Consider the following 25,105-nt stretch of genomic DNA (forward strand, 5'->3'; position numbering starts at 1 on the left):
CAAAATATTCATAGAACCATTGAGGTTGAGAAAGACCTAAGATCATCAAGTCCAACCAATTTACTTAATTGAGGCCAAGATTTCAGCAGCTTTATACAGAACACGGGCTTCAGGACTGGAATCTGTGTTTGGTTTAGGGTTTATAGTACCACTGACATGCAGAATCCCTTTAAAGGTCCCTGGGTAAGTTCAAGAGCCATGTTCAAAGAGCAGGTACTGCAGGAGCAAGAGCTCTATGCTGAGCTGGTCATCTCCCTGCAGCAGGAGGAAAGGTGTGTACAAACAGCATTTTTCCAATGAATCGTTTTCATATTCCAGCTGATGCACACTGAGAATAGCAGAGGTGCTGGGTTGGTAAAGATGAAAGTGGTGGCGTAACATGAAGTAGTCAGAAACAAATGAAATATTCATTCCTCATGCCTTCCGAAAGATTTCTGCTTCTGGCCGTTACACAGACTTCTCTCTATGCCCACTTTCTGTGGGACTAGATTGATTATCCTTTTTCTCTAAGTGAGGCTTGGTTTTTTAGATCTGTATTAATCAATATCCTGTTTATTGTTTCATTTTCTGAAAGATAGAGAATATCAAAGGAGCAGGAGAGGAGCTGTTCAGGATGTTTCTTTCCTTGCCCACTTGTTCCATCCTTCTTAAGAGCTGTGCTCCAGTTTTTGGTACCACTTAGGAGAAATCTCAAACTGCTTTTTTAAATGTTTTGTCCTGTTCAAGCCCAGAGAGAGCTCTAGATTCAGTAATCGATCATTTTCCAGTGCAGGCAGTCAGCAGAAGGGCACTGGGCTGGCAGATGTAAGGGTGCTGGTCTCAGCATTCAGGGCAGCCACACACAGGAGGCTGGAGCTGTTATTCTTTGGAGGAGTAAGTGTGAGTACTTCAGCTGTTGGAATAAAAATGCCTTTTTTTCAGACTGAAATCCCATTGTTTCTTACTGTTCTGTGAATTTGAAAGCATTTTGTCTCTAGGTTTGACCTAATTGGAGGCTCTGCCTCCAGGCTATTAATTCCCCAACCGTACCTTTTGACAGAATGGCACCTGTAGTTTGGTAAAACCACAGGACTAAGTCTTCTGAGATATTAAAAATATAATACAATATGTAGCAGAAAAGAAGTGTCAGACTGGGTTTTATCTGCTTGTCTAGTAAATGGAAAACCTACCTCAAAATTTAGGAGCACGTACATCCTGTTTCTTCTGCTTGTGGTCATTGCATAACTGCGCCAGTGTTAGGGGCTGAAAAGGAAGAGAGAAAAGTATCCTCCAAATCCTGGGAGACCCAAGTAGCAAAAATCTCACTTTTTACTCAGTGGAGAGGATCTGCAGTTCTCCAGCCTAGACATTGCTGTGAGAAATTAATGTAGTCTACAAAATTACTGCAAAGTGTTCCACAGGACTTTGAAATTAATGGACTATAAAAAAGATATAAAACAATACTGCTGGTATTAAAACTGAGCTAAGATGAGGTAATACTGATGGAAAGGCATTGAGTCTAAGATTGATCTTGATTTACAGCCAGATATGAAAGAATTGCTCTTGTACTACAGCTTAAAACCAAGAGGCAAAGAACTTGTTCTGTCTTCAGATGTCTAGTTAATAACACTTGTCATTAAATGGAACGTGGAAGTTACAGCCAAACAATATGCGTGACGTGATTGCTGTAAGTCTGCAGATGACTAATTACAAGGCATCTGCACAGAGATCTCCTGCTAGCAGCACAACACAGGAGCAGGCACTAGTCCTGTTCTTCCAGATCCATTTGTCAATGGCAATTTTTCTCCTGGAAAAATTTCCATTTTAGCAGTGACATTAATACCAAAAGCAGATGAATTGCTAAGGAAAGACAAGATGGGAAGGCTCTGAACATTTGTTTTGATAGGGCAGATCTCTGTTGGTGCCTACCAAATGAGTCTGGTAATTCTGTCTGACCTGAAAAGTATAAAAGCTGCTGGGTTTTTTTCTTTTTTTCATTTCTTTTTAGTGAATGGTGCTTGGCCTCTTACATGCATCTTGCTTGTGTAGGATAGCAAAACAGGTATATTCTTGGCTATGTCTTTTTTCTCCTTTCTCCTTTTTTCTTCTCTCATCCTACATTGATACCTTTATTCAGACATTAGTGATGTTTCCTGTGATTTTGCACAGGGGTAATTAGAAAAATCTTGTTCACATACTTGCTGCTCTGTAGGGTGTAAGTTGTTCCCTTTGAAAGCCAGACATAGATCACACATATTTCTATCATTAGAAGTGTAGTTGCATTCACACAAATCGGTGAATGAGAAAATCATATTTGTAGTGTCTTCTTCCCCTTAATTCTTTGTTCAAATTTAGAAAAAAAGAAAGTTAATACCTTAGGCTCATGGTAGCCCAGGCTGAATTTCCTGTTAGTTTCTGTGGCTTAAGCTTATTGTAGGACCACTTTATTCTGTTTTTGTGTAGTCATGATGTTTGGTGTTTGGGATTTCTGTGCTTACCAGCTAAAAGGCACAGTTCTGTGTTTTGTGGTCTCAGACAATGCACACTCAGGGGGTGTGTGAGCACAGCCCCTGGCTCCTGCAGCTTTGCACTCACAACAGGAGTGTGAGATTTATTAAAGGGAAAGCACACACCTTGTTCTTTTCTTTCTCTTTTAACACAGCATGAGGTCCCTGATTTACTGAGGGAATAACTGGGGAAGATCTCAATGAGTGTACAAGTAATGGGGCAGAAGATCAGTGCACACTCCCATCCAGTCAACTTATGCTGTGTACTGAGGGAGATCAAACTCTCCACATGAAGCAGCAGTGTTTGGGAGGTGATTTACATGTGCACACCTAAGTAGCAACTTCCAGGACCTGTTGTTACTGTATTTGTTTTAAAGATGGGAGTTGGGAGACTCCCATCTTTAACCTGTAGTGTCAGGTAAAAACAATCCACATCATGCGTACAAGGTGGCTAATAACCAACATCCTTTCATGGTTAAAGTGACTGCTTACATCCCCCATTCCTCTTCCTACATCCTCCCTTCCAGTTGCCTATTTCTGTGAGCATGATGAATAGAAGGAAATCCACCCTGTGAATTTTCCCTATTCATAATCCTTTCTCTACCACCACACCTCACTACAAACAGATCTGCCACCTTTGCAGCCTACAAGTACCCAAAGTGGACTTTACTCTGGTACTCCTGACCTGAAAAATTGGGGAATTGCAATTTTTAAGCACACTGGTGCATTTCTCTGGTAGCTTGGAATTGCATTGTGATCTCTTTCCTTACAGTGGAAAATGACAGCCTCAGGTCCATCCATGCTCAAATTGCTTGAAATCAGAAGGGTCAAACAGCCCAACATAGTAAGAAGAATGTGATTTCAGCTTATTTTTAATCTTAGTCTGGAGAAAGTGAGTGGTAGTTTTAATTGCTTGAGCCTCCTTGAGTTCCCCTTGTAGCCTGAGATATGACTTTGATAAAATGTAGTTTATGTTTCTCAGAGTCAGGTACTGCTTTGGCTGCTCACTGGTCAGCAGGAGGCAGTTTTTCTTGGATTCAGGTATATAATGTGAGTGTCTTTTACCAAACTGCAGCCAGCATGTACAAACAGAAACCTACAGATGTGCTAAATGCACTTACTGCAGTGCCAGGTCCTGCTGTACTGGAGTGGGATTGTTGCCCAGGAGCATTTGGGGTTTGCTGTTCATGTGCAAGCCAGCCTAATATCCAACACAGAGGGTCTGCAAGTAACTGCTGCTATTTAAAAGGTAATATTTTATATCAGATCCACTTTCCAGCCTTTAAACACACAGGCACATTCTCACTTCTATTTGCCAACTGTCCCTAAACATTAGCAGGACAGTAAAATCTGTCTAGAGTGTGGATAAATGAGCAATGGAGAGCACAAAACTTTCCAAACTGTGAATTTAAGGCACAAGAGAAAAAAAAAAAGTGACGTTTTCTTGTTTTGTATGGAAAATTGCCAGTTCCATTTTCTCATTGCATGACTGTTTTTGTCAGAACAGATAGAAACATTTTGGGCTGATGGGCAGATAGGTCTCGCTGAAGCTTGTTGAAGCCACAGAGGCTGAAGTCTTGATCACTGAATGCTGCAAACAGTTTGCCTCTGGCAAATACATACTTCCAGTTTTGGCAGTGTCTAGTGTTTGAAAGAGACAGAGACTGATAGATTCTCTGGTCAGTTCAGTTAAGCAAACCTTAGACTCAGGTTTTATACTTTGCAGAGGGAACAGTTTGCATTATGCCTTGAGAAGATACTGGGGGGAAAAATACTTCTGTTTATCTCAGGCTTCTGCCTTGCTCAGTCCTTCCACCAAAAATTAAACATGCTCTAGCTGTCAAAATAATTCATATATGCCAGATCTTAGCAGCCTGTCAGTGACCTGGATTCCCGAGGTGTTTTGCTCTGAGAGGCTTTGTGCAAAGCTGCCACCACATTAGCAAATCTCAGCATCTGTAATGAGACTGATGTCTTCCCCACCTGCCCCATCTCCTTTTACAATAATTTCTTTTCCTCAATGAAACAAGCAGAAAAACCAACACATGGGATTTCCCAAGGTTACAAGGGTCTTGAGACTGTTAGTGAAAGAAGGTTATCTGACTCCCATTCTGGATATCCCAGGCATGGATCCATGAACATCAGTTAATTAAATCAGGAGAGTCTCTGGCCATGCTGCTGGACACAGAGGCAGCTGCTGAGGGAGGGTTTGATGGCAGCAGCCCACTGGTCTCAGTGCTCACTCAAAGAGGCTGTAGGTGTGGGAATCACTGCTCTAGGTTGGATCTGTCTGTGGCAGGGCATGGGGTGGGATGGTGCTGATCAATAATCAGCACCCTGTGGTTGTTGTAAATCAAGGCTTAACTCTCTGACAGGCTACAGGCACAGGAAGAGGCACTGAAATACCTTGCCTAATGTCTTTCCTCTCCCATTTCTGTAATATGTTGGCCTAAATAGGAATCTCTGGTTAGAGGTGGGTTGTTTCTGGTGGAGGGATCAGTTGTGAGGCTGGAGAAACAAGGCTCTCCAGTACAGGATGCAGCTGCTCCTTCCCAGGTTCCCACTTGCAGGTGAAGGAAGGCATGAGTTCCAGGAGCAGAGTTAACAGGAGCTGCCAGGAGGGCCATGGGGCAGCCTGGCTCACAGGGAGAGCTGGAGCAGCAGCTGAGGACAGCTGACATGTTACAAGAGAAGAAAGGCTGTGAGTGCTGAGAAAGCAGGGAGCCAGTCCAGAGATGCCCATGTGTGGTTGGTTATTAAAACCCAATGGAACCATTACAGTATGTATTTATTAACAATTTGATCACTCAGCTTCAGTTTTTTGCCACTTCCTGCCTTCCTTTGTCCCTTCATTGAGTAACAGTGAGTTCCTCAAGGCCAGCACCACCTCCTAAGTTTGATGCCTGATGCCCAAGGTCACCCTCACAGCAGCCCCAGCGAGCCCAGCTCGAGGAGGGCACAGCCAAGGACTGGCTTCTCCTGCTGAGGCTGCCTTTCCCTCCTTGCACAAGAGAAGCCTGTGGAGTGCTCTGCCCACATGGAGGGAATCAGTTTGGTGCAGGGAGGGAGCATGTGACAAATTAGCTGTTTGTAACCACAGCTGTGCAGCTTCTGTGGACAGAGCAGCATAAACAGTTATTATTTATTCTGGTTGTGCTGCCATGTCGAGCCAGCAGCGTTGCTCCTGCGTGACTTGGTCCTTCCCAGAAAGACAGCCTGCTGGTTTGGAGAGGACAGGAGGGCTGGGATCACTGTTAAAAGCAAACCTGAGATAATGGAGACCTCACAATCGGATATGCCCTGAATCGGAGAGCTGCCTTTGTTTCCCAGGTATTCCCAAACAGAAGTTAGCCTGTGCATGCTAGTGCATTTTAATGCATTCTGACAATGTCACAAGAGCCCCTTTGTTGCTTGTCTGCTTCGTCCTTGCTTGCACATGTGAATGAAGCTTTCCCATACTGAGCCACAGGCAGCCTCCAGCCAGCTTAGGAGAGAGAGAATGTGTGTGTGAGTGAGTGTGTGTGTGTGTGAGTGAGTGTGTGTGTGTGTGTGTGTGTGTGTGTGTGAGATGCATTTCTAAAATATTTCCATTCACTTCTCAGGTATTCAGTTTGAAACAGAGCTGCCCAATATACTAATCAGCAGAGAAAGAGGATGAACATGCTTCGGTGTTCTTCTCTTTTCTGTTGATTTTGTCAAATTGTGTAAAAAAAAAGAAGAGGAGAAAGAGTTGGAGTAAACCAAGTCCTTCCTGGGAAATCTGGAACCAGATAAAGGAGTGTTCTGCAACAAACAGCTTCTTGAATTAGTGAGGTCAGGACCTCCTGATCCTAAAAGTTGCAGTGCCTTGTTGATGCTCTCCTGCCACCACTGTGGTTGGCATGTCTGAGCCAGGCAGGGCCCAGTGGCATGAAATTGTGTTCCTGTCCCCTGCAGTGGTCAGGGCTGCCACAGCAGCGTGTGCATGGAGAGCAGCCACTGGGAGCTGGGGCTTCTCACAGCCAGCACCAGCCCAGAGCGTGCTGTGTGGGAGAAACAACCACTGAGTTGTCAGCGGGGAACACTGAAAACAACCCCTCAGCCAGAGCAAGGAGGGATTTCTGTTTATAATGGAAACTTCATACTCAAGTGCCTGGTGACTGTGGTCTATTTTTTACATTGGTGATGTGCTTGAAGCAGAAGGATGATGGCACCCAAGTGCCCCTTTTAACCAAAATTATTCTGTGATTTGTTTAGTTGCTTTAAGGAGCATATCTTTCTCCCTCAAGTTTGGGGCTGTAGTCAAATCTATCTTAAGCAAAAGCAATGTTACTAAATTCTGTGGAGTTATACCTGTCTGCACTGGAGAAATTGGTCTTTTGGATTTTATGGTACTTGTGCAATACTCACCTGGGAGACAGGAATCTTGCTTTTCAAGAGAACATGACACCCAGCTAATTTCCCTGCCTCTCTTACAGCAAATCTTCTCGGGAGGGCTAAGCAACAGCATCCTATTTAAAAGTCCTGTCCCAGTTTTGGAATACCTGTGCCATCAGAAAGCTATGGCCTTATTTTATCTGTTTATATCTAGTAACAGTCATGGGGAAATGAAGTTTTGTTTTCCCATCACACTTATTCCCCAGTGCAACAGTTAAAGAACTGTTTTTCAGAGTGTTTAGAAAGCCCACATTTTTCCCCAGTAACTCAGAGCATAGGAATGTCCTATGGCAAAGGAAGAGCTGGCAAGGACATGCATGCCAGCATGTCAGCTGGCCAAGGGTGGGAGATCCCCCACCACTTCCTGCCTGAAGGTTCCCAGGGTGCAACTTGGGAGCACACTCTGTTTGTTTTGGATGTGTGAAGCCCCTGTAAATACTCTCTATACATGTCTGAGTTTTAAATATATGTAGTTAGTCTCTACCAACATGTTTCAGCCTACACAGGGCAACATCTGTTGAAACATGCAGCTCTGGCTTAATATTAGCAGAGAAAATGATGGAAAACTATTTCATCCATCATTAGACTAACATTAGGGAGAAGATTTAGGCCTGGTTCCATTTCCTAAAGCTAGGCAAATTTTGGCCTCATCAGCGAATGTCTGCTGGTGCAGCAGTGTCTGCCTGTGACACTGGGACTGTCTCTCACAGAGCAGCAATCCTGGCCCAGCACAGACACTGCTGCCCAGAGAGGCTCTCAGGTAACCAGACAATGTGCACTGGAAGCAGCTCTCCTCAGTTCTCCCACCTGTGGTCTTTGAGCACAGCCCATGTTAAAGCAATGTGACTGGAGAGCACCAGAGACAAGCACTAATAACTCTGTAAGGGACAACTCCTGGGGAGTAAAGGGAAAACACCCAAAGGTCTCTTTGCCACTGTGCTAATGCTGCTGTGTCTGGTGATGGAGGGTAGATGAGCACCTCCTAAAAGCTGGTCAGCAGCTCATTGTAGTCTGCAGACCTGCCATGATGGTCATGGACAACCAGCTTGTATCCTCTCACTCTCTTCCAAATATCTCTGTAAACTGGATACCAGCATGGCAATGTCTGATACTAATCCCAAACTGCATCTGCACCCTCAGCAACTGTGGGCACAAATCTGCCATTGTCCCTCTGGCCACCAGTTTAGAAGTAAGTGGTGAGAGATGTGAGACCAGCTGAATGAGCCACCAGGCAGCCCTGCCATGTTCCAGGTCAGAGGCATACACGTTTGTGGGGGTGCCTGAAGATAGGCTGAATGTAGGGGTGGAATCAGCTGTCTGCACAGTGCAGAGGAGCTGTGCCCCCCCTGTGGTGACAGTGCTGTGACACTGCTGTCTGAGAGCACCAAAGTGCTGCAGTTGTGCAGTGACTGAGGCGTAACTGCAATGTGTTTAAAAATCAGTGTAAAATTTAGAAGTTGGCCATATGCAGCATAGCCCTGGAGTGGATCTGATTGTGCTGGGATTGGCAGGGGGACTTTTCTGTTGATATGAGCTTTTATTAGATGGGATTTTTAATAGCACTGCATGATGGGAAGCACTTGGACTTGTAGCCCAGAGCTGGGAGATGCTTTACTGGGAGCTGGCTTAGAGGAACCAGTGTTCTTTCACTTTCCATTGCTGATCAGATACTTTTCTATATACTGCTTCCCTCTATTGATAAACAAGGTCATAATGCTTATTTCCCTTAACTTGAAGCAGCAATGTTAAGGTCTGATTAATCCTGTGACATACAGGTCACGCTTGTTAAAATTGAAAGCCATAGATGATTTTATGTGGAAGAGATTGCCATATGCTGAAATAGTATGAGAAGCATTGTTTCTAGTTTCACTTTCTTTATATGTAGAAGGCAGGTTTCTTTTCCCTAAGATTTGTGAATTTACGGCTCCATCATTTCTTGTAGGTCAAGGTATTTATATAATTGTATTTTGAAAACATGTCCATTTTTATGAATGAGTGGCAATCCTTCAAAAGAATAAAGATCACAATGCCTTAGACATAGAAGAATAAACAAAAATTAAGAAGTTTAGCTGTTACTTACTCTTTCTGGAATTTAAAACATCTGTGATAGGAAGTTTGAAAGTCTGTTTAGATAGATAGCTGAGAATTTGGTTTGTTTTGGTTTGTTTAGAAAGTATGCTAGTTATTTCAGATGTGTGGCCTATAAAGAATGTAAAACAATTTAATTGTCTCAGGTCTAAATTTAATTCGAGTCACTGGCAGAAGGTCACTAAATTCAGTCCAGGGTTTCATTCAGATTTGCCATTTAGACCTAAAAAATGTTACCATAAAAATGTTGGCATGTTTGTTATGCAGGGAGTATAATGTCTTAATTGAAATGCAACCAGAAACTATTTTAAAAACTTCTATTAGAGTTCACATGACAGACAGTATTTTGTAGCTTTAGCATCTGTTTTAAAGCCAACTCATGAGATTTAGCCTTTGTCTGACTATAACTCTTGATTTCGGTGAAGTTGCACACATTTAAATCCTGATTGAATTTGTCTCACATGATTGGCTTTTTAATTGTATTATTTAATTTTCTTTATCTCCAACCCAGTGTTGTAGTGTGGAACTTCAGCACATGTCAGAATATGGTCAATAATGGATCCTTTCTTCTTCCTTTTATATTTTCACAGTTACAGGGATCCATTAAAAGAAAACTGGAAGATGATAGCTCTCCTGCCTCCAGTGGCGTGCCTGATGTCACTTTCCCAAATGACAGTAAAAGACTTTGTCTTGATGATGTAAACCTTGCCATGGGCCAAGGTGCCAATCCCAGCATGGCGTGTCCAGAAATGCAAAGTTCTCCATTCCCCACCGGTCACAGCACTTCTTCCCTGGGGGTCCCAGGGCACCCAGTGCTCCTGGAAAACAATCACATGAATGGGGGTGGCATTGGCTCCCCATTCTCAGTGCCAACCAACACAGAAATAAATCAGAAGGGGTCAATAGGAGGGCAAACCAACAGCATTGTCCATTACGATGAGAAAGGAAACAGCTTACAGTCTGTGGACCAAGAGCTGCAAGATCTATTGGAAGAGCTGACCAAAATGCCTGATCCTTCTCCCAACGACCTGGATCTGGAGAAGATTTTGTGTAGCAAGGCTGAAGATCCACTTGGTCTGAGTCATTCCCAACCAAACATAAGTACCACTCCAAAGTCCTCCCCGCAGACTTCCCACTTGGAGAACCATGTTGCTAACAAAGATTTTTCTCCAGGCTGCAATCCAACCAGTGGAGGATCCCCTCAGATGAGACCATCATCTGCTGGAGCTAACTTCCAGGTTCCTCCCTCAAACAAACCTGCTGCATCACCCATCTCTACAGCAGCTCAGAACAAAAACCAGCCACCACCGATGCTCCCAGTACCCTTGCCCAACATGCCTGGCTCCAACTGGCATGCTCAGCAGCTAAAGCAGCTGGCTGCCAGCAAGCAGGTGTCTGGTACCAAGCAACAAGTACAGGCTCCCAGCTGGCCAACTGTGTCTCCTCCTGGTCTCTCTCCGCCTTACAGGGCAGGATCATCGCCACACCATCAACCTTTTAGTCCTCAAAATGTTATGGTGTCTGGCATGGCTGCTAATAATTTACCAGGAAACAACATTCAGAGTCCTCAAAACACTCTGCTTTCAAGCATGACTTCCAGCAGCACCCCATCCAATGGCCCCTCTCCCCCCTACGGCTCTGAGAAGCTCTCCAGTCCAGCTCTGAGCCAGCAGCCCTTCAGCCCTCAGAGCTCCATGCTGCCTGCTCTGACTGCACCCAGCTTGCCAGCCAGCAGCATTAAAAGCCCACAGAACAACCTGGTTGCCAGCATGGCCTCCACAAATACTGGACCTTCTCCACCGTACAGGCCAGAAAAGCTGTCAAGCCCTGCTCTGCATCAGCAGCCCTTCAGTCCTCAAGGTACATTAATCTCTAACATCACTCCCACCAGCAATCCCACAAATATGCAGAACTCGCTTTTTAAATCAATGACTACAAACCAGACCAAAAATATGAACATAATTATGCAACAGCCATCCAGTAGCTTACAGCCAGGTCTGGTGAATGAGAGCCCTGTTAGCCAAGACCAGTTTTCTTTCAACAACACCAAACCACTGTCTCACTTTGCCTCAGAGTCAGCTACTCAAAAAATGTCCCCTCTGACAGCAGGACAAGGACAGCAGTCGCTCATCCACTATCTCCAGCAGCAGCAGCAGCAGCAGCAGCAGTCCCCAGCCCCGCAGCAGTCCCAGCAGACCAACAACAGCCAGTTCCTCCAGCAGCAGTTCCGACAGCTGATGCAGCCACATCGGATGCAGAGACAGATGCAGGCTGCCACACTGCCGTCTCAAAGCAGACAGGTGAGAACCTCTCTTCTGTCCTACATGGTTTATGTGAAAATACCAAATCACTTATTTTCTTAATTTGCCTTTTCATTTGTGTTTCAAATGCGACGTCACTAAATTTCTGAGGTGTGCAGAGTCCATACATGGACAAGGCAATAACAACCTCTGGTGTTATCACAGGAAATTTATTTATTTCTTCAACTAAAAATGTACCATAATTCCACCATGCATTGCCTGTTTTAGCCTGGTGGAGAACTTTGTGCTGTTTTAAAGTAATTTTTTTACTTGTATAGGTGATAGTCTCTTTTAGCTTATATTATAATCTCCAGAGATATTCTTCTTGCATGTTTCATGTTATCCTTTCAGAGGGAATATCTTCTTTTTATCTTAGTGCCCTTCAACAAATTCCTCTCTGTGTTATGCTTCTGAGGCTAGAGAAGATCAGGTGGGGTGAGAAGTGAAGTTAAAATGTGTCCTTCATGGACAGCAGGTCAAACAGTGCAGCTCCTGAATAGCAAAGAGGCAGACTTGAAATACCTGTTACTAGCATTTGCCAGAAGCCATTCCCTGCTTTGGATGAGGGCCATTCCCCACCCATGGTGATCTGTGATACCAATCGAGCTGGTAAATGCAAAAATGCAGCTGGCAAAAGTGAGGCACGGCCCTGGTTTCTGTCCAGCAACCTCCCCCCTGAGACTCAGTGAGAGGTGTGAATCTGCTGCCACCCCAGATCAGAGAGACGTGCTGTGAACAGGGTCCTGGGAGCAGGGAAGGGCTCGGGACTGGGTCTGAGAGCAGCCTGGCTCTGAGGAATAAACATCTTTTTGTTTGGAAGAATAGTTGGAAGCACCGAACCTCACCAGCAAACCAAGGGCTTTGTTAGGCTGAACCAACACTTTGTGAGCAGACTCCTCCAAGGTGCTTAGCTGAGCACACAGACACTCCATCAGCAGCTTGGGAAGGACTGAGACACTTCTCTCCCAGTAAAGCAGAGACTGATCACTGAAATTCTACTGGGATCTGCTTGAGAGCTGAAGTGTGAAATGCACTCCAGAGCCTGGTTTTCTTTGCCCTTTTCCCCTGCAAAGTGACTGGTTCTTAAGGAGGAGGATTTCATCAATCTTGGTGTACTGCTGCTGTAACTAAATATCATTATGTCCTGTGACAGCAATGAGAAATAGGGCAGAGTTACTAACTATCAGCTTCTGAGGGGTGAGTCAGAGGGGTGTGTTGGCACTGTGCCTCTTCAGGATCCCCTCGCTCTTTTCCGATTGTGCTCCCTCCCTTCAGGCAGCAGGGAAGGACTGGTGCCTCACTGAATTTGTCTAGAACAGTAACAGGGGGGCACATCTAGTGCTCTTTAGAGGGTTACCAGTGACAGGCCCCTTATTCAACAAAAACCTGGAGCAGTTTGTAGCTCCAGGCACATGAGGACCCTGCTTGTGTTCAGTGGGCCCAGGTTAAACAGAGAGTACAGAGTCTTGCTGGCTGGGGATCCTGGCTGTGGATAGACATACAATGGAAAGGGAGCAAAGTGCAGCAGTCCCACAAATTACTGCCCACCAGATGTTTTACTCTGGAGGCAGGTGTGGGTGAAGAATACATTCATGGTGTTTTCCTGCATCTTGCATGAGGACTAGAAAGTTGCTAACCACAATGACATGATCACTTTTGATCAAATGTCCATAACCTTTGAGGTTTTTTTTTTTTTTTTTGGCTTCACCACCTTAGTCTGTGAAGGAGGAATGTCCTTGCTGGATTCCTGAGGTTTCTATGCCCCAGTTTCCCCTGCTTTGCATTTTAGTCTTATACCTCTGAACCCCTTGCATCACTGATGAGACATTAAAAAAAATAAATTCCTGAAGTCAGTCTGTCTAATTGGCTGAAATATTCCTTCTTCGAGCAACTTTCCTGGTGCTCTGCCTGTGCTGCATTTTCAGCTGATTCTCACTGTCAGAGAAAGAGTTATTATAATCTTGCTGCTATCAGTAAAGCTCAAGGACAGTTAAGACTGATTACAGGTGATGAGCATTTTACATTTTCAGACTAGTTAGGTAAGCTTATGGTGCCTCCCTCATTTTACAGGGAAGACTTAGACCAATTATTACACACCAGATGACAGTGCTCCAGTTTTACAGTCTGCTGAGCTGCTGAAGAAAGATGGTGGATATTCAGGAGTGGAGCATTTTGTAAGGTTTTGATAACTTTACTGCAAATCTCACAGAAAAAAATGGATCCTGAGTGCCGAATAAAAAGAAAGATTAGGAAAATTATTCTGTGTAAGAATCCTTGAGTCTGAGACACTCACTACATTTCATGGGATCTGGCATGGAGATCTGTTATTTGTCTGCAGGAGGTTTCTTATTTACCTTGAGAGATGGTACTGAACTGTGGACCCCACCTGCTCTGTACCAGTTTTACTCCCTCAGAGTGAAGTACCCCCAGTGACTGGTTTTGATTTCCAGCAGTGTATCCAGAGCTGAATTCGAGCTTTGCAGAATTTCAGTGCAGTTCCCTCCTGAGGCAGGTGATGAATAGGACTTTTCAAGCAATGAGCATTTGTTTCAGTAAAAGGCACAATGTTAAAGATTCAGAAGACGGGGGAGACAACTTCTCCATCTCAAAAATTAGTAAATTTCTGGTGGAAATTTGCCCCTTTTTAGCCTCATTCACAGAAATTTGTTCAGAGAAAAATAACAGCGTTCCCTGAAATGTTTAGTGCTTAAAAGTCATCCCCTAACTCTGTGTGTGTGTTTGCAAATGTGACTAAAATTTATAAAAAGAAGGCATAGTTCTCTCTTCTTTGGAGCAAGAGGTGCAGCTTTGTACAGAAGAAGAATGTGGATGGTGGCCAGTTGGAGAGAGAACAATAAACCATGAAATTTGATCCTTGTAGCAGGCTCAGCAACATGGGGAACAGAGCAGCAGCCGCAGACCCAGAGTGAGAGTTTTGCTGTTGTTTGTGTATGAAAGCAAACACTCCACATTCCAAAAGCAGGGTTACTGCTGGTGCCTCACAGCTCTACCATTTTCATAGTTAGTGATGTATCTTTTAAGAGTAATCAGTGTGTGTCCCAGATCCTGTCTTGCCTGGGCACTGCTCAATCTGATAGGGCTAATCTCCTCCATCTGAAGCTCTGTGTCTTTATTGTTGGCCAGGGACGGGTATTGATTGAGGCGCTGACAGTTTGCATTGTGTGCTAGTGCAAAGCCTGGTGGGGCTAACGCTGCTCTCTGGCCATGGGCAGGTTTTCCTTTCATTCCTGTAGGGCTGATACTGGTGAGTGACATTATACTCAAAGGTCTGGACTCGTAAATCCAAATAGAAAGATGGTAGTAAATGCCAGAGTCAAAGGTAGTCTCCAGAGCTATCACATGCTGTTTTCAGGGGTAAAGCTTCATCACTTGGCTTTTTTGGCTCTTTCTGGGAGCACAAAAAGCTGCATTTGCCCAGGCAGGCTGACTAGCTGGGCATCTCCCTGATTTTCATGTCTAAATAGAGTTTGAACTTGCAGATTTCCTGCTCTGGAATGTCCAATACACTGGTCCCAATTCTGCCTTCAGCAATGCTGATCCAACACCTCAGTTCAGAAAAGCTGTTCTGTTCCCTCCAGTGCAAGAGCAGACACAGTGCTCTGGGCAGGGGAAGGAGGCTCCCCTCCTCCCTGAAGGCAGAAAACCAGCGGTGATACTCACACTTTGAGTCAGGCTGGAACACAATAAACCTGGGTGGCTGTCTCTTGTCCAAGGCCGAGCTGATCTGAGTTAAAATTAAAACTTGGGAGTCTCAGGGAGGAGAGCAGGATTGTCCCCGGACTGCTCCGTGTGTGAAATGCTGAGAACCAAAACACAGCTGAAAAGGTTGTTTTGTTGGGTGATGTAGGTGATAAGCAGCCATTGTCTGGGAGGGACACGCTGTGTTTCTGGGCTCCACTTGCACCGTAGGAACCAAATGTGCTATTCTTAGAGCTCTCTGCATTCCTGCTGACATCCAGAGAGTTGTACACTGGATTGTCAGTGAAGGGTATATTTGTTTCATCTCCATTGCCAAAAATACCGATAGGGAAAAAATGACAAGGGAAGAGACAGAGAGAAAACTAATATTTTTTGCAGTAAAAGTGGCTGTACTTTTACTACATATGGACTGCATATGGAATAGTGAAGAACATGCTGAGGACTAAAATATCCTTTGAAAAGCAAAGTATTTCTTTGACTGTGGTAAAAGCAGCAATACATTATCTGAGTTGGAAGAATAAACTATAGGTTGCAGAGAAACACCAAAACTTCTGAGCTAGATTAAATATACTTTTTTTTTAAAGTTAAAAAATCTTCTTTCAGAACGTAAGTTTTCTAAATATAGAAACAAAACTGAAGAAGAAATTTGCTGTTATGAAGAGCAAACTTACCCAGAGGTTAGATGTCAAAGATCAAATAACTATAATGGAATACAAAATACAGCTTTTATTAATTGAAGAAATGGTAATACCATGGCCTGAATTCTGGGTGCCATATATTATGGGAAGTTATTTCTGCCTGTGAAAAGTCAGTGCACTGTGACTGTTAGGTGAGACTGTTGTGACTCAGCAGCACTTCATAAGCTGTGATGCAGGTTGATGAAGAGTTTGGGAAAGCAGAGAACACAACCTGCATCATCTGAGTACATACAGTCCTCCTGCAAGTACAGGGGAAAATAATGGTTTATTTGGGATTTCCAAGAGGTCACAAAGCATCTTCCTAATGCATAAAACAATTACAGTATCATGCTTTATTAATAAAACCAGAAGTACTGGCCAGATTTCATCTGCAGCTTCAATCCCCTACCCTTCAGGGTCAAACTTATTTTTAAAGCCACTTTGAATGAAGTTCTGCTGTCTCTCCTCTTCTCTTCTCTTCTCTTCTCTTCTCTTCTCTTCTCTTCTCTTCTCTTCTCTTCTCTTCGGGAACCCAGTTTTTAAAACCTACCTTTTTTTCCTTTTACTACTGCTGTGAAGAGAAAACCAGATTTGATTTCAAAGGACAGTGGCAGCACAATACCAAAGCAAAGCCTTAGAGGGATGGAGGGCTTTTGAAGGCAAAGCAACAAGCCCTTCAGCTAATTAAGTGCCTTTGAATAGGGGAGTAAAGGAAGCTGGTGATGAATCTGGATTACAGAGAGCAATAAGGCTGAGCCTGGAGTTTGGCATCTCCACAGATGTTAAAACATCTTCTTGAATGGTCATTTCTGAATTTATCTGTGCATTTGCCAGTGAGTTGATATTTTTTTTCAAACTTGGAGATTCTCTGTTCTCTTCTCAAGAGAGTCTGAGAGGAGCTTGACTGAAACTATCAGCTGCCTTCTTCTCCCTTTCCTCCCCTGGGAATAAATAATATCAGATAAGTTTTGGAAATTAAGAGTAAACTTGTGGAACACAAAGGGGTGTTTGGCCTCAAAACATCAAAAGTATTACAACATTTTCAGAAGTGCAGTGATAAAGACTAAAAAAACCTTAATTCACATCTGATCTTCTGGGCCCATTGCTCTTTCTCAGTGTTTTTTTAAATTGCATGTGTTGTCTTCTTGTGTTCCATTTTGGGTATTTCAAAGCATTCCCCTGTTGTAGTGGAGCCTTTACAACCATGTCTTAACCTTCCCTCTTCTTTGGCTTGTATTTTCAGATGCTTGCAGGCAGTGATGTTTCCAACAGCTCTGCCTAATGCACTCATAATTCCTTCCAGTTTAGCTCTCTGTTGTGCTGATAGCACTCTTGGACACCACACAGCACATCATTAGGGCAAGCAATCTGCAGAGAAGCTTGTAAATAGACCAAATCCTTCTAAACACCACGTGGGGAGCATCCTCCCCCACTCTCACCATCACCCACCTTTTGGATCTGAAATTAATGTGGACACTACACCAAAGCTGCAGCACTTTGCTCCATCCAGACTGGTCTTTCCCTTGGTTGTGACCTGTTTAATAAAATGGAAAATGTTCAGCCAGCAATTGAGCATGTAGGACACAGACAACTCTGTGGGAATCTCACACTGGACAAATTAAAATCCCATTGGAAAGAAAAAAGAGGCTCAGGAGGTACTATAAACACTACTGAGGGGTACTGGAGGGTTTGAGGAAGTCTTCTCTTGCTTATGTGCAGGACAATGAAGCCATGCCTGCAGAGCTGAGGGAGGGTTGTCCAGGGTGGAGAAGGAGGAAGCAGTGCTCATGTGCTGTGAGCACATACAGGGAAATGTGACTTACCCCAGAGAAATTTAGGGCAAGGTGCTGCATTTCAGCCTGACAGGCTGCTTGCAATGTCCAGGTGCTCAGGATGGGGCTGTGTGTCCAGGCTGTGTGACAGGGCTGTGTGGCAGGGCTGTGTGACAGGGCTGTGTGTCCAGGCTGTGTGTCCAGGCTGTGTGACAGGGCTGTGTGACAGGGCTGTGTGTCCAGGCTGTGTGTCCAGGCTGTGTGTCCAGGCTGTGTGACAGGGCTGTGTGTCCAGGCTGTGTGTCCAGGCTGTGTGACAGGGCTGTGTGTCCAGGCTGTGTGTCCAGGCTGTGTGTCCAGGCTGTGTGACAGGGCTGTGTGTCCAGGCTGTGTGACAGGGCTGTGTCCCTGCTCCAGGCCAGGCCCAGCCACAGAGCCATGGATGAGCAGAGGAGGGGGAGACATGGCACAGGGATTCTATGTGAGCCCTGAAAACCCCTAATTTCTGTGGTTTTCAGCTCTAAGCAGCAGGTAATTGCTTCCTCCTGCTCTGCAGTGCAGGATGGGAGACAACCTCACCTCCCAGAGGTGTAGGGAAAGTGGTACTATCATGAAAAATGTCTGGTTCACCAGTTGTACCCAAATCCCCCTGACCCTGCCAGCCAGGGTGGACAGTTCCTCTCAGGTTTTCCAGACAGCTTGGTAAGCAGTTCACAAGTGTTCTGAGCTAAACACCAGCTGAATCAAGCCCCATCTGCAGATTTTCTTGCCTTTTCTTCTCCTCCCACATGACCCATTTTACTTTCTTTATTCTCACAGATTAGAAAAAAAAAAAAAACCCATATGCAGAAATCTTTAATTAAAAGCAGTTGAGGAAAAAGTTTTGAACATACGTATTTTCTCAGCTGTGGTCTTAGATACAATGAAGTTTTAAACATCCTGGGAATCCAGGGGAGACTTGACAAACTTCTCACTGCTTGGCTCCAGGATGAATGCCATAATTTCCTTCTGTGTATCATTCTTAAAAATAACAACCTGTAGAGTGGTTAGTGATGGGTAAGGTGCATCCTCACTCACAAGGCAGCACACCCATAATTCTCACATTGCAAAGGTGTGTTCATGGCCCAGCGTGCTGAGGAATAGCAATGAGGAAATGGTTTCCATGACCCTGTTGTACACCCAGCTCATTTCAACTGTGCTGTAAATCCCCATTAATATCAGAACATCTTCATTCCATTTTCCCCATGGTTTTGGAAGGTAGGGTTGTACGTTGTCTGTATTTTCTGTCTCTTTCTTAGTAAATGACAGTTTGGGGAGCTTGTGTTGAACTAAAAGCAGCCTGGCTTTTGGAAAATGTACTCACTTCCCTAAAACCATTCCTTACTTATTTCTGCAAATTTGATGCCTAAATTAATAAATAATTTTAATACTTTCCGCAGTGGTACTGTTAGAGCATGATATCCACCCTTGATTTTTGGGGTGCTTTCTACCTAGTATTGTCTTGTCATAGTTTAAAATTATATCAGCATCTCACAAGGCAAAAATACGTGCAGAAGCAAAGTCCAATTTAACCCACAGAGTGAAGGCAAACAAGTGTAGGAGAGTCCCTGGATGCAGTTAATGCCGTGCCTGGCTCCGGCAGGGCGGGCTGACAGAGCAGCCCCTTTGCCTTCCCATTCTGCTCCTCTGTCTTCCTGCCCGGCTGCAGTGAGCCCTGCACACCAGCTCAAAGTACAAACATGTTTTGATTCAGATGCTATACCTAGAAATAACTTTCCCGGTAAAATGAACTCGGTGGGGGTTTTTTAATTTTTTTTTTTTCTTTGGGCATTTTGGAGAAATTTCAGTGCGTGGGTGGGGGAAAACAAAGCCGTGTCTGTAAACAGGAACTGATATTGTCTGTGGGACTGAATGGGGAGAGAAACTGAACTGGCCTCGGTGATTCTCTCATACATCTGTGAGTCTGGAAACACTGGGATGATTCACAGTTTGCTGTTTAATACAGGAGCAAGCAAAATGGTGTGAATTAACGGCCATTACAGAGCTGCACTGGATGGCAAATATCCCCCCAGAACAAATGATGTTTCATGAAGATTGCTTAGAGGAAGAGGTAATGGGTCTTAAATACGAATTAGAAGCAGTCCCATCAAAGCTGTTAACATTAAGGTTTGAAAGCCAAACACTATTATGAGCTGTTTTCAAAAACTGTACATTTAGGAAGCCTATCAGTCTGCCCTGTTGGCTGTGTAATATTTCTGTCTCGGGCACTTTGGATATTTCAAGGAGCCAGCACTAATAATTGATAGAAATTCACAATCAGAATGCAGCAGCTCTTCTTAGGGCTTTGAAGGCTAATTACTCTATTACATGTTTTAAAGTTAAAATTTTTTATAGCACATATAAAGGCAAATATCATCCTTATCAGTACATAATTCTGAAAAGCACTACCATTAACCAGAAGTAATCCTGTATTACAATTTAACCCTCAGAATATAGGAATGTTAAAGAATGAAGGTAGTAAATGCAATACTTCAGTATGAATAATATTCTCTGCATTACCAGCAAAATTATTTAACATTTGTCATTGAATTAATGAAAATGCAATTCCTTGGATCGGTGTCAGGCAGATACAGATCTGAATGCAGGTTATGCACAAGCTGTGCTGAGCTATTTTTCCCCACTACAGAATTGATGAGAGACCCACAAGGAGGGTAAGCCCTTTAATGTAGCCAAAATAGTGTGATATCCTGGCCTAAGACATTACATTAACAGCTTGATCTTGTAAAGATTCAAACACACACACCTAAATTTACGCAGTGGGAGGTCATTCCAGGATGACTGCAGGATTATTTCTGAGAACAGAGTGAATCATGTATGTATCTAGGCTTTGTATGCTCAAGAAAGACCAAAGGTGGAGCAGAAGGATGCAGCAAGGGGCCCAGCAGTCGTTGGCAATGCTCTATTAGTGCTGCAGCAAAAAAAGAGAGGGAGTTGGAAGCTTTGATGCACTTGTTCCTGCCTTAGCTTAAGTTTACATCTGAATTATTTCTGGCTTTTCTGGTGGTGGTGGTGGTGTTGGTACTGGGGTTTTTTCCCCTCTAGGGGTTAGTACCAGCATTTTACAACTTGCCAAGCTTCAAATAAATTAATGTTTTAATCAGGGGTTATTTGAAGTCCTCTTGTGTTTGTTTTTTCAAGTCATCAATTGCAGAAGGAAAATTTTCCCCTTGTAGGAAAAAAAGCTGTCCCACCCTCTCAAGCACAGCAATAAAAAAAGCGAATGGGGGGAAAAAATCTTAACAAAGCACTTTTCCCCTCTCTTTTGTGATTAGCAGACTTCTAATGTTAATGTGTTTCTTCCATTTCCAGCAAGATAAGGACATACTACCCTGGAATATCAGTAGTATGTATCCCTGTCATAAACAAATCAATTTCTTTTAGTGCTTAATTACTTAGGGCTTTTGAAAGCTTCTCTTTGCATAATAAATATGTTTAATATTTCCTTTGCTCTGTGGCATTAAGAATAAACAGTTACAGCGCTGGGTTGAAGGGTAGTTTACAGGACACTCGTGCTCGGGCAGTCTGTTTTCTCTCTCGTTGCTCCACAGGCTGTGTTTAAGCAATGAATGAGCAATCATATATATCACCATTATTTTTTGTTTCGTACAACCCCCTTTTTCCCCTCCTTTGCCGCTCAGTCAGCACACTTTCTGCAGTGGCATTTCGTTTTCTACACGGAATTGTTTCTCAGCATAGCTGCATGGTGAGTGTGAGACGCTTCTTTCTCCTTTGCCTCCCCTCCCCAGAGATGCCCTGTGACTTCCTCTATTAGTCCATTAATCGCCGTAGCTCAAAACTCAGTCTGATCAAAGGAGCAGAACGAGGTTGAAAAGTGCAGATTCTAGCAATTGACTTGACTGTTTAGATTCCCTGCTGAGCTCATTTAGAGCTGGAATTAGGCTGTTCCTGCTGTATCTTTCGTCCTTGGCTCGGCGCTAGCGCGGTGCCTCGCCCAGCCCGGAGCCAGCCCTGCCCGGGCAGCGTCCATCCCTCCCCGGGCCAGCGCAGCCCCTGCAACCTCGGCTTGCCCTGATGAAAAGGTCGGTGCTCGCATTGCTTTAGGTACCTGACTGCAGGAAAAGTGCAGAGCCAGTTCACTGAAGGAGTAGATCTTGATGGTTCTGGTTTTAGTTTAAGCATCGAGTTTCCGTCTCTTGAAGATCTTTGCTAAGGTTGCAGTGCATGATACGAGTGGGAAAGCGAGAGTTAAAACAAAATGTAAACGGGAAAATTGTAAACAACGTGAAGCTTCTTGTAAAAGTTTTCTTTACACGGTAATGAGTCACTTCAGGAATATAGTTGGTGTTAATGCCTATTTATACATGCAGTTAGAAACTGGTGCTGTTTTCTCTCATTAATAGTCTTGTTTTTCTTGTTTGCTTAAGGCAAAAATGCAGACTGCCCATACCTGTGGTGTTTGCTGCAGATTAACATCTGCTTTTGCAATTCTTACACATCTCAAATTCCTGCTGATGTAACTGGGAGTACAAGCTCTCCAGGAATAGTGTTGCGCTCCTGATGTCATTATTTGTGATTCTACAGTTACCCAAAGTGTGCTAATACCTCTCAGATAGAGGTAGAGTCATTTGATGTGTAAGTTCTTATCTCATTAAGGTGAATTATTGTTACTGAAATGTGAATGGCATTCTATTATCAGAGAATATTATGTATATAATGGTTTAAGAGCACCTAAGGTCAACAAGAACAGAGAAGTGCTGTTAACATCACCACAGACTGTGTGATGGTGCTGAAATGTGGGTAAATCTTTAACTGAAAAAGGTAGACATAACAGTGTTTTCTCATAGTTTAGGACTTGGACTAAAATCTCTAACATTTATTTGTGTTGCATTTTACTTTTTTTTTAAGGAAATTAAAAATTACTACTTAACAAGAACTTTTTCATAAGAAAAAAAATTGGCATTGAGGGGGGATGTATACCAATCTGTTTTGTGCCCATTCCACAGTCTGAGCTTTTTCCTAGATAGTTGGCATATATCTATATGTCTATGAATTATATTTTTAAAAAGAACTGTGGCCTTCATGAGGGACCTTAAGTGTTATAAGGTTAGTAAGGAACTCCTGTTTTCAGTGGGAAAATTGCTCCATTCTAGGTTGACAAAATATATAAAGTTACTGTGCTTTAGCTTATGAAGAGCTAAATAGTAATCCTCAAATTTCATCCTTTATAAAGCATTTATCAGAATGGTGGGCTAAAATCTTTCTTTCTCGATGATTTCTTATTTTTCCTACTTATGATAATAGTATTGAGAAATTTCATAAGATGAAATGCTCTCTAGCTGCATTTAAAATACACATTTTGCATATTTCTGTCTTGATGAAGCCAGGGGGAAGGTATGTACCTGCTGCCTAGATTACTGTCAAACATAACTGAAAGTAGAGTTGAATTTTACTCTCTTCTCCTAACAGACTCTATTTGCTCCTCTGACTGGGTACTAAAAGGCTTTTATTGCCCTGCCTCAGTAACATTTTCCAAATAAAACATTTTTTGCCAGTTTCTGAAGAAATAGCAGAACAAGTACCACCTTAGACAGGCTGGAAGGAGTCCTGTGCTGTGGATTATAAACCAAAACAGTTGGCCAGAATAAGGAATTAAAATAATCCCTGATATTAGGAACATGAAAATGAGATGACCTTCAGTACATGTGAGTTTCTAACCCAGCTGCACCACAGGCTCCCCTCCATCACTGTTTCTCCACACCTTTACTGGGCAGAAAACAAAAGCCCAGCCGTTCAGCCTGGAAACTGGAACACATGCTTGCAAATGTTACAGCCTTTAAATGCATTGTATTTTTAACAGTAGTTCGTGATTGGAATGACAGGAAGGAAATGAGCAGAAAACATCCTATTCTATCTCTATATAAAATCTTGCTTGTGAAAGATACAGTTACCACAATAATGATGGGACGCCAATTGATTCATTGTGCTGGGAGACAAGTGCTGAGCCAGAGAGCCAGCGGGGTCATTTTCTTGCTCCAGCTCCTCTTTGGTTGTTTGCTGAGGAAGGGCAGGAGAGGGTTATAAAGCTGCTGCCACTACATTCAATTCATGTTTTTCTCAGAAGAGAAGAGACACCACCAGCCAAGATCTCTTTCCTTTGGAAATTGTGGCTGGGAAGGGCCCCTTTGGCTCATCAGACAAAGTGGGCAGTCAGACAGCCCCTTTCCTGAATCCCAGGCAGGCACCAGACGGCTGAAGGAAGAGAGGCACCAGGCTGAATTAGATTGCCTCCTGCTTTGGACAGTACGGCAGGGAGGCAGGCTTAATTGCTTTGCAGCTGTTCATTTTTTCCCTTCTCCCTCCCCTGCCTCCTCTCCCTCCTCCCAGCTGACTCCGGAGGCAGCCCCTGCTCCAGCCCCTAGAAACCTCCCTACCTTGGGGGTAGAGTATCAAAGGTTTGTGGACTCATTTTTATCAGTCTTTATACTCTTTCCTCAAGCCCAGCAGCAAATGGGAGCAGAAAGTAAAGTACTAAGAAAAAATTTGGTGTAACCTAGTGGTTTGTTGTTTTTTCCTGGGTTAGTTGGTGCCCTGGTTTCTGAAAGCTGCTGGGACAGGGGCAGGGCAGCAGCAGGCAGGAGGCTTGGGTGGCATGGTATCAGGAGAGGCAGCAGGGTGTCATCTCCAGCAGGGCCTGGCATCCTGTCTGAGCAGACAAACCGGGAGAGCCTTCCAAGGAGCCCCCAGTGATGTGGCACTCCCTGCTGCAGGATTTACAAGACATTTGGGGTTTGCTCTCCAGAGCTGCTGCTCCCTTCACAGAGCTCTCCCAGCCTCCTGCCAGGCAGTGTGACTGTCACCTGGGGCTGGTCTGGGGATGGAAAAGGAACCTCAGCACTGAAATGGTCCTGCCATGACTATTCAAGGCGAAGCTCTTGAACCTTGGAGAACATGCAGAGTTCTCCAGCCTTAAAAACTGCTCAGGCCAGACTTGCAGATTTGCATGTATCTCATAATCCCAAACTGTCTGAACCTCATGCTTGTTAAGGAAACAAAGTTTGTTTCCTTAATTGCTCTCACTCCCAGATTTAAAAATGTAAAAGGTGTTTCCATGCTGGAGCAATGAGGCTGTGGGCAGCACTGTGCTCACCTGCTCTGCAGAGAGGGGCTCTGCTCTCACTACCCAGCCAGCCTTCCCAGTTCTGTTCACCTCCAGCAGCAATGTCAAGCTAACCCAATTTTTCAGCTGGTATTGAGTGCCACAGGCAAGTTTCAGAGATGTCTCTTTAATTCCTGAACTTGTAGAATTTTGTGAATATTTTCCCTCCAGTTCTACTGACTCATGCAGTCCAGGGAGTGGAGGCAGTGAGAGAACATGAAGACTGTAACCCAGGCCTAATTTACTTATCTGGTAAAGCCAGTTGTCAGTAAACCTTCCACCTCTCTGTCCACAAAGATAGTGCCTCCTGTTTGGCCTCCCAGGTGTAAATATGGCATCAGTAGTACTTGACTGTCCTAGGCCAAGGCAGCTCCTGTGCTGGGATGCCCTGTGTGGGTGATTGCATTCCAATGGGAAATGCTGCTGAGCCCACAGCCCAGTGCAGGGCATGCAGCTCTTTGTTGTTGGG

The 25,105-nt window shown here is 44.0% G+C and overlaps 1 protein-coding gene across 7 annotated transcripts in view; it reads left to right on the forward strand.

The window, feature by feature from the left end:
• MAMLD1 (mastermind like domain containing 1) overlaps positions 1 to 25,105 on the forward strand; it is a 246,200-nt gene that overhangs the window by 202,458 nt on the left and 18,637 nt on the right. For 4 of the 7 annotated variants that reach the window (XM_059859613.1, XM_059859614.1, XM_059859611.1 and 1 more), the window contains 2 exons: positions 9,581 to 10,850; positions 11,097 to 11,290. In XM_059859613.1, the coding sequence (XP_059715596.1) occupies positions 9,701 to 10,850; positions 11,097 to 11,290 (1,344 nt within the window). In that variant the 5' untranslated portion in view covers positions 9,581 to 9,700. Of the gene's footprint in view, positions 1 to 9,580; positions 11,291 to 25,105 lie in introns of all 7 variants that reach the window. The other 3 variants (XM_059859610.1, XM_059859609.1, XM_059859612.1) reach the window with 2 other exon arrangements.

The sequence above is a fragment of the Haemorhous mexicanus genome, chromosome 14 (assembly GCF_027477595.1).
Source record: "Haemorhous mexicanus isolate bHaeMex1 chromosome 14, bHaeMex1.pri, whole genome shotgun sequence".
NCBI classification, from domain to species: Eukaryota; Metazoa; Chordata; class Aves; order Passeriformes; family Fringillidae; genus Haemorhous; species Haemorhous mexicanus.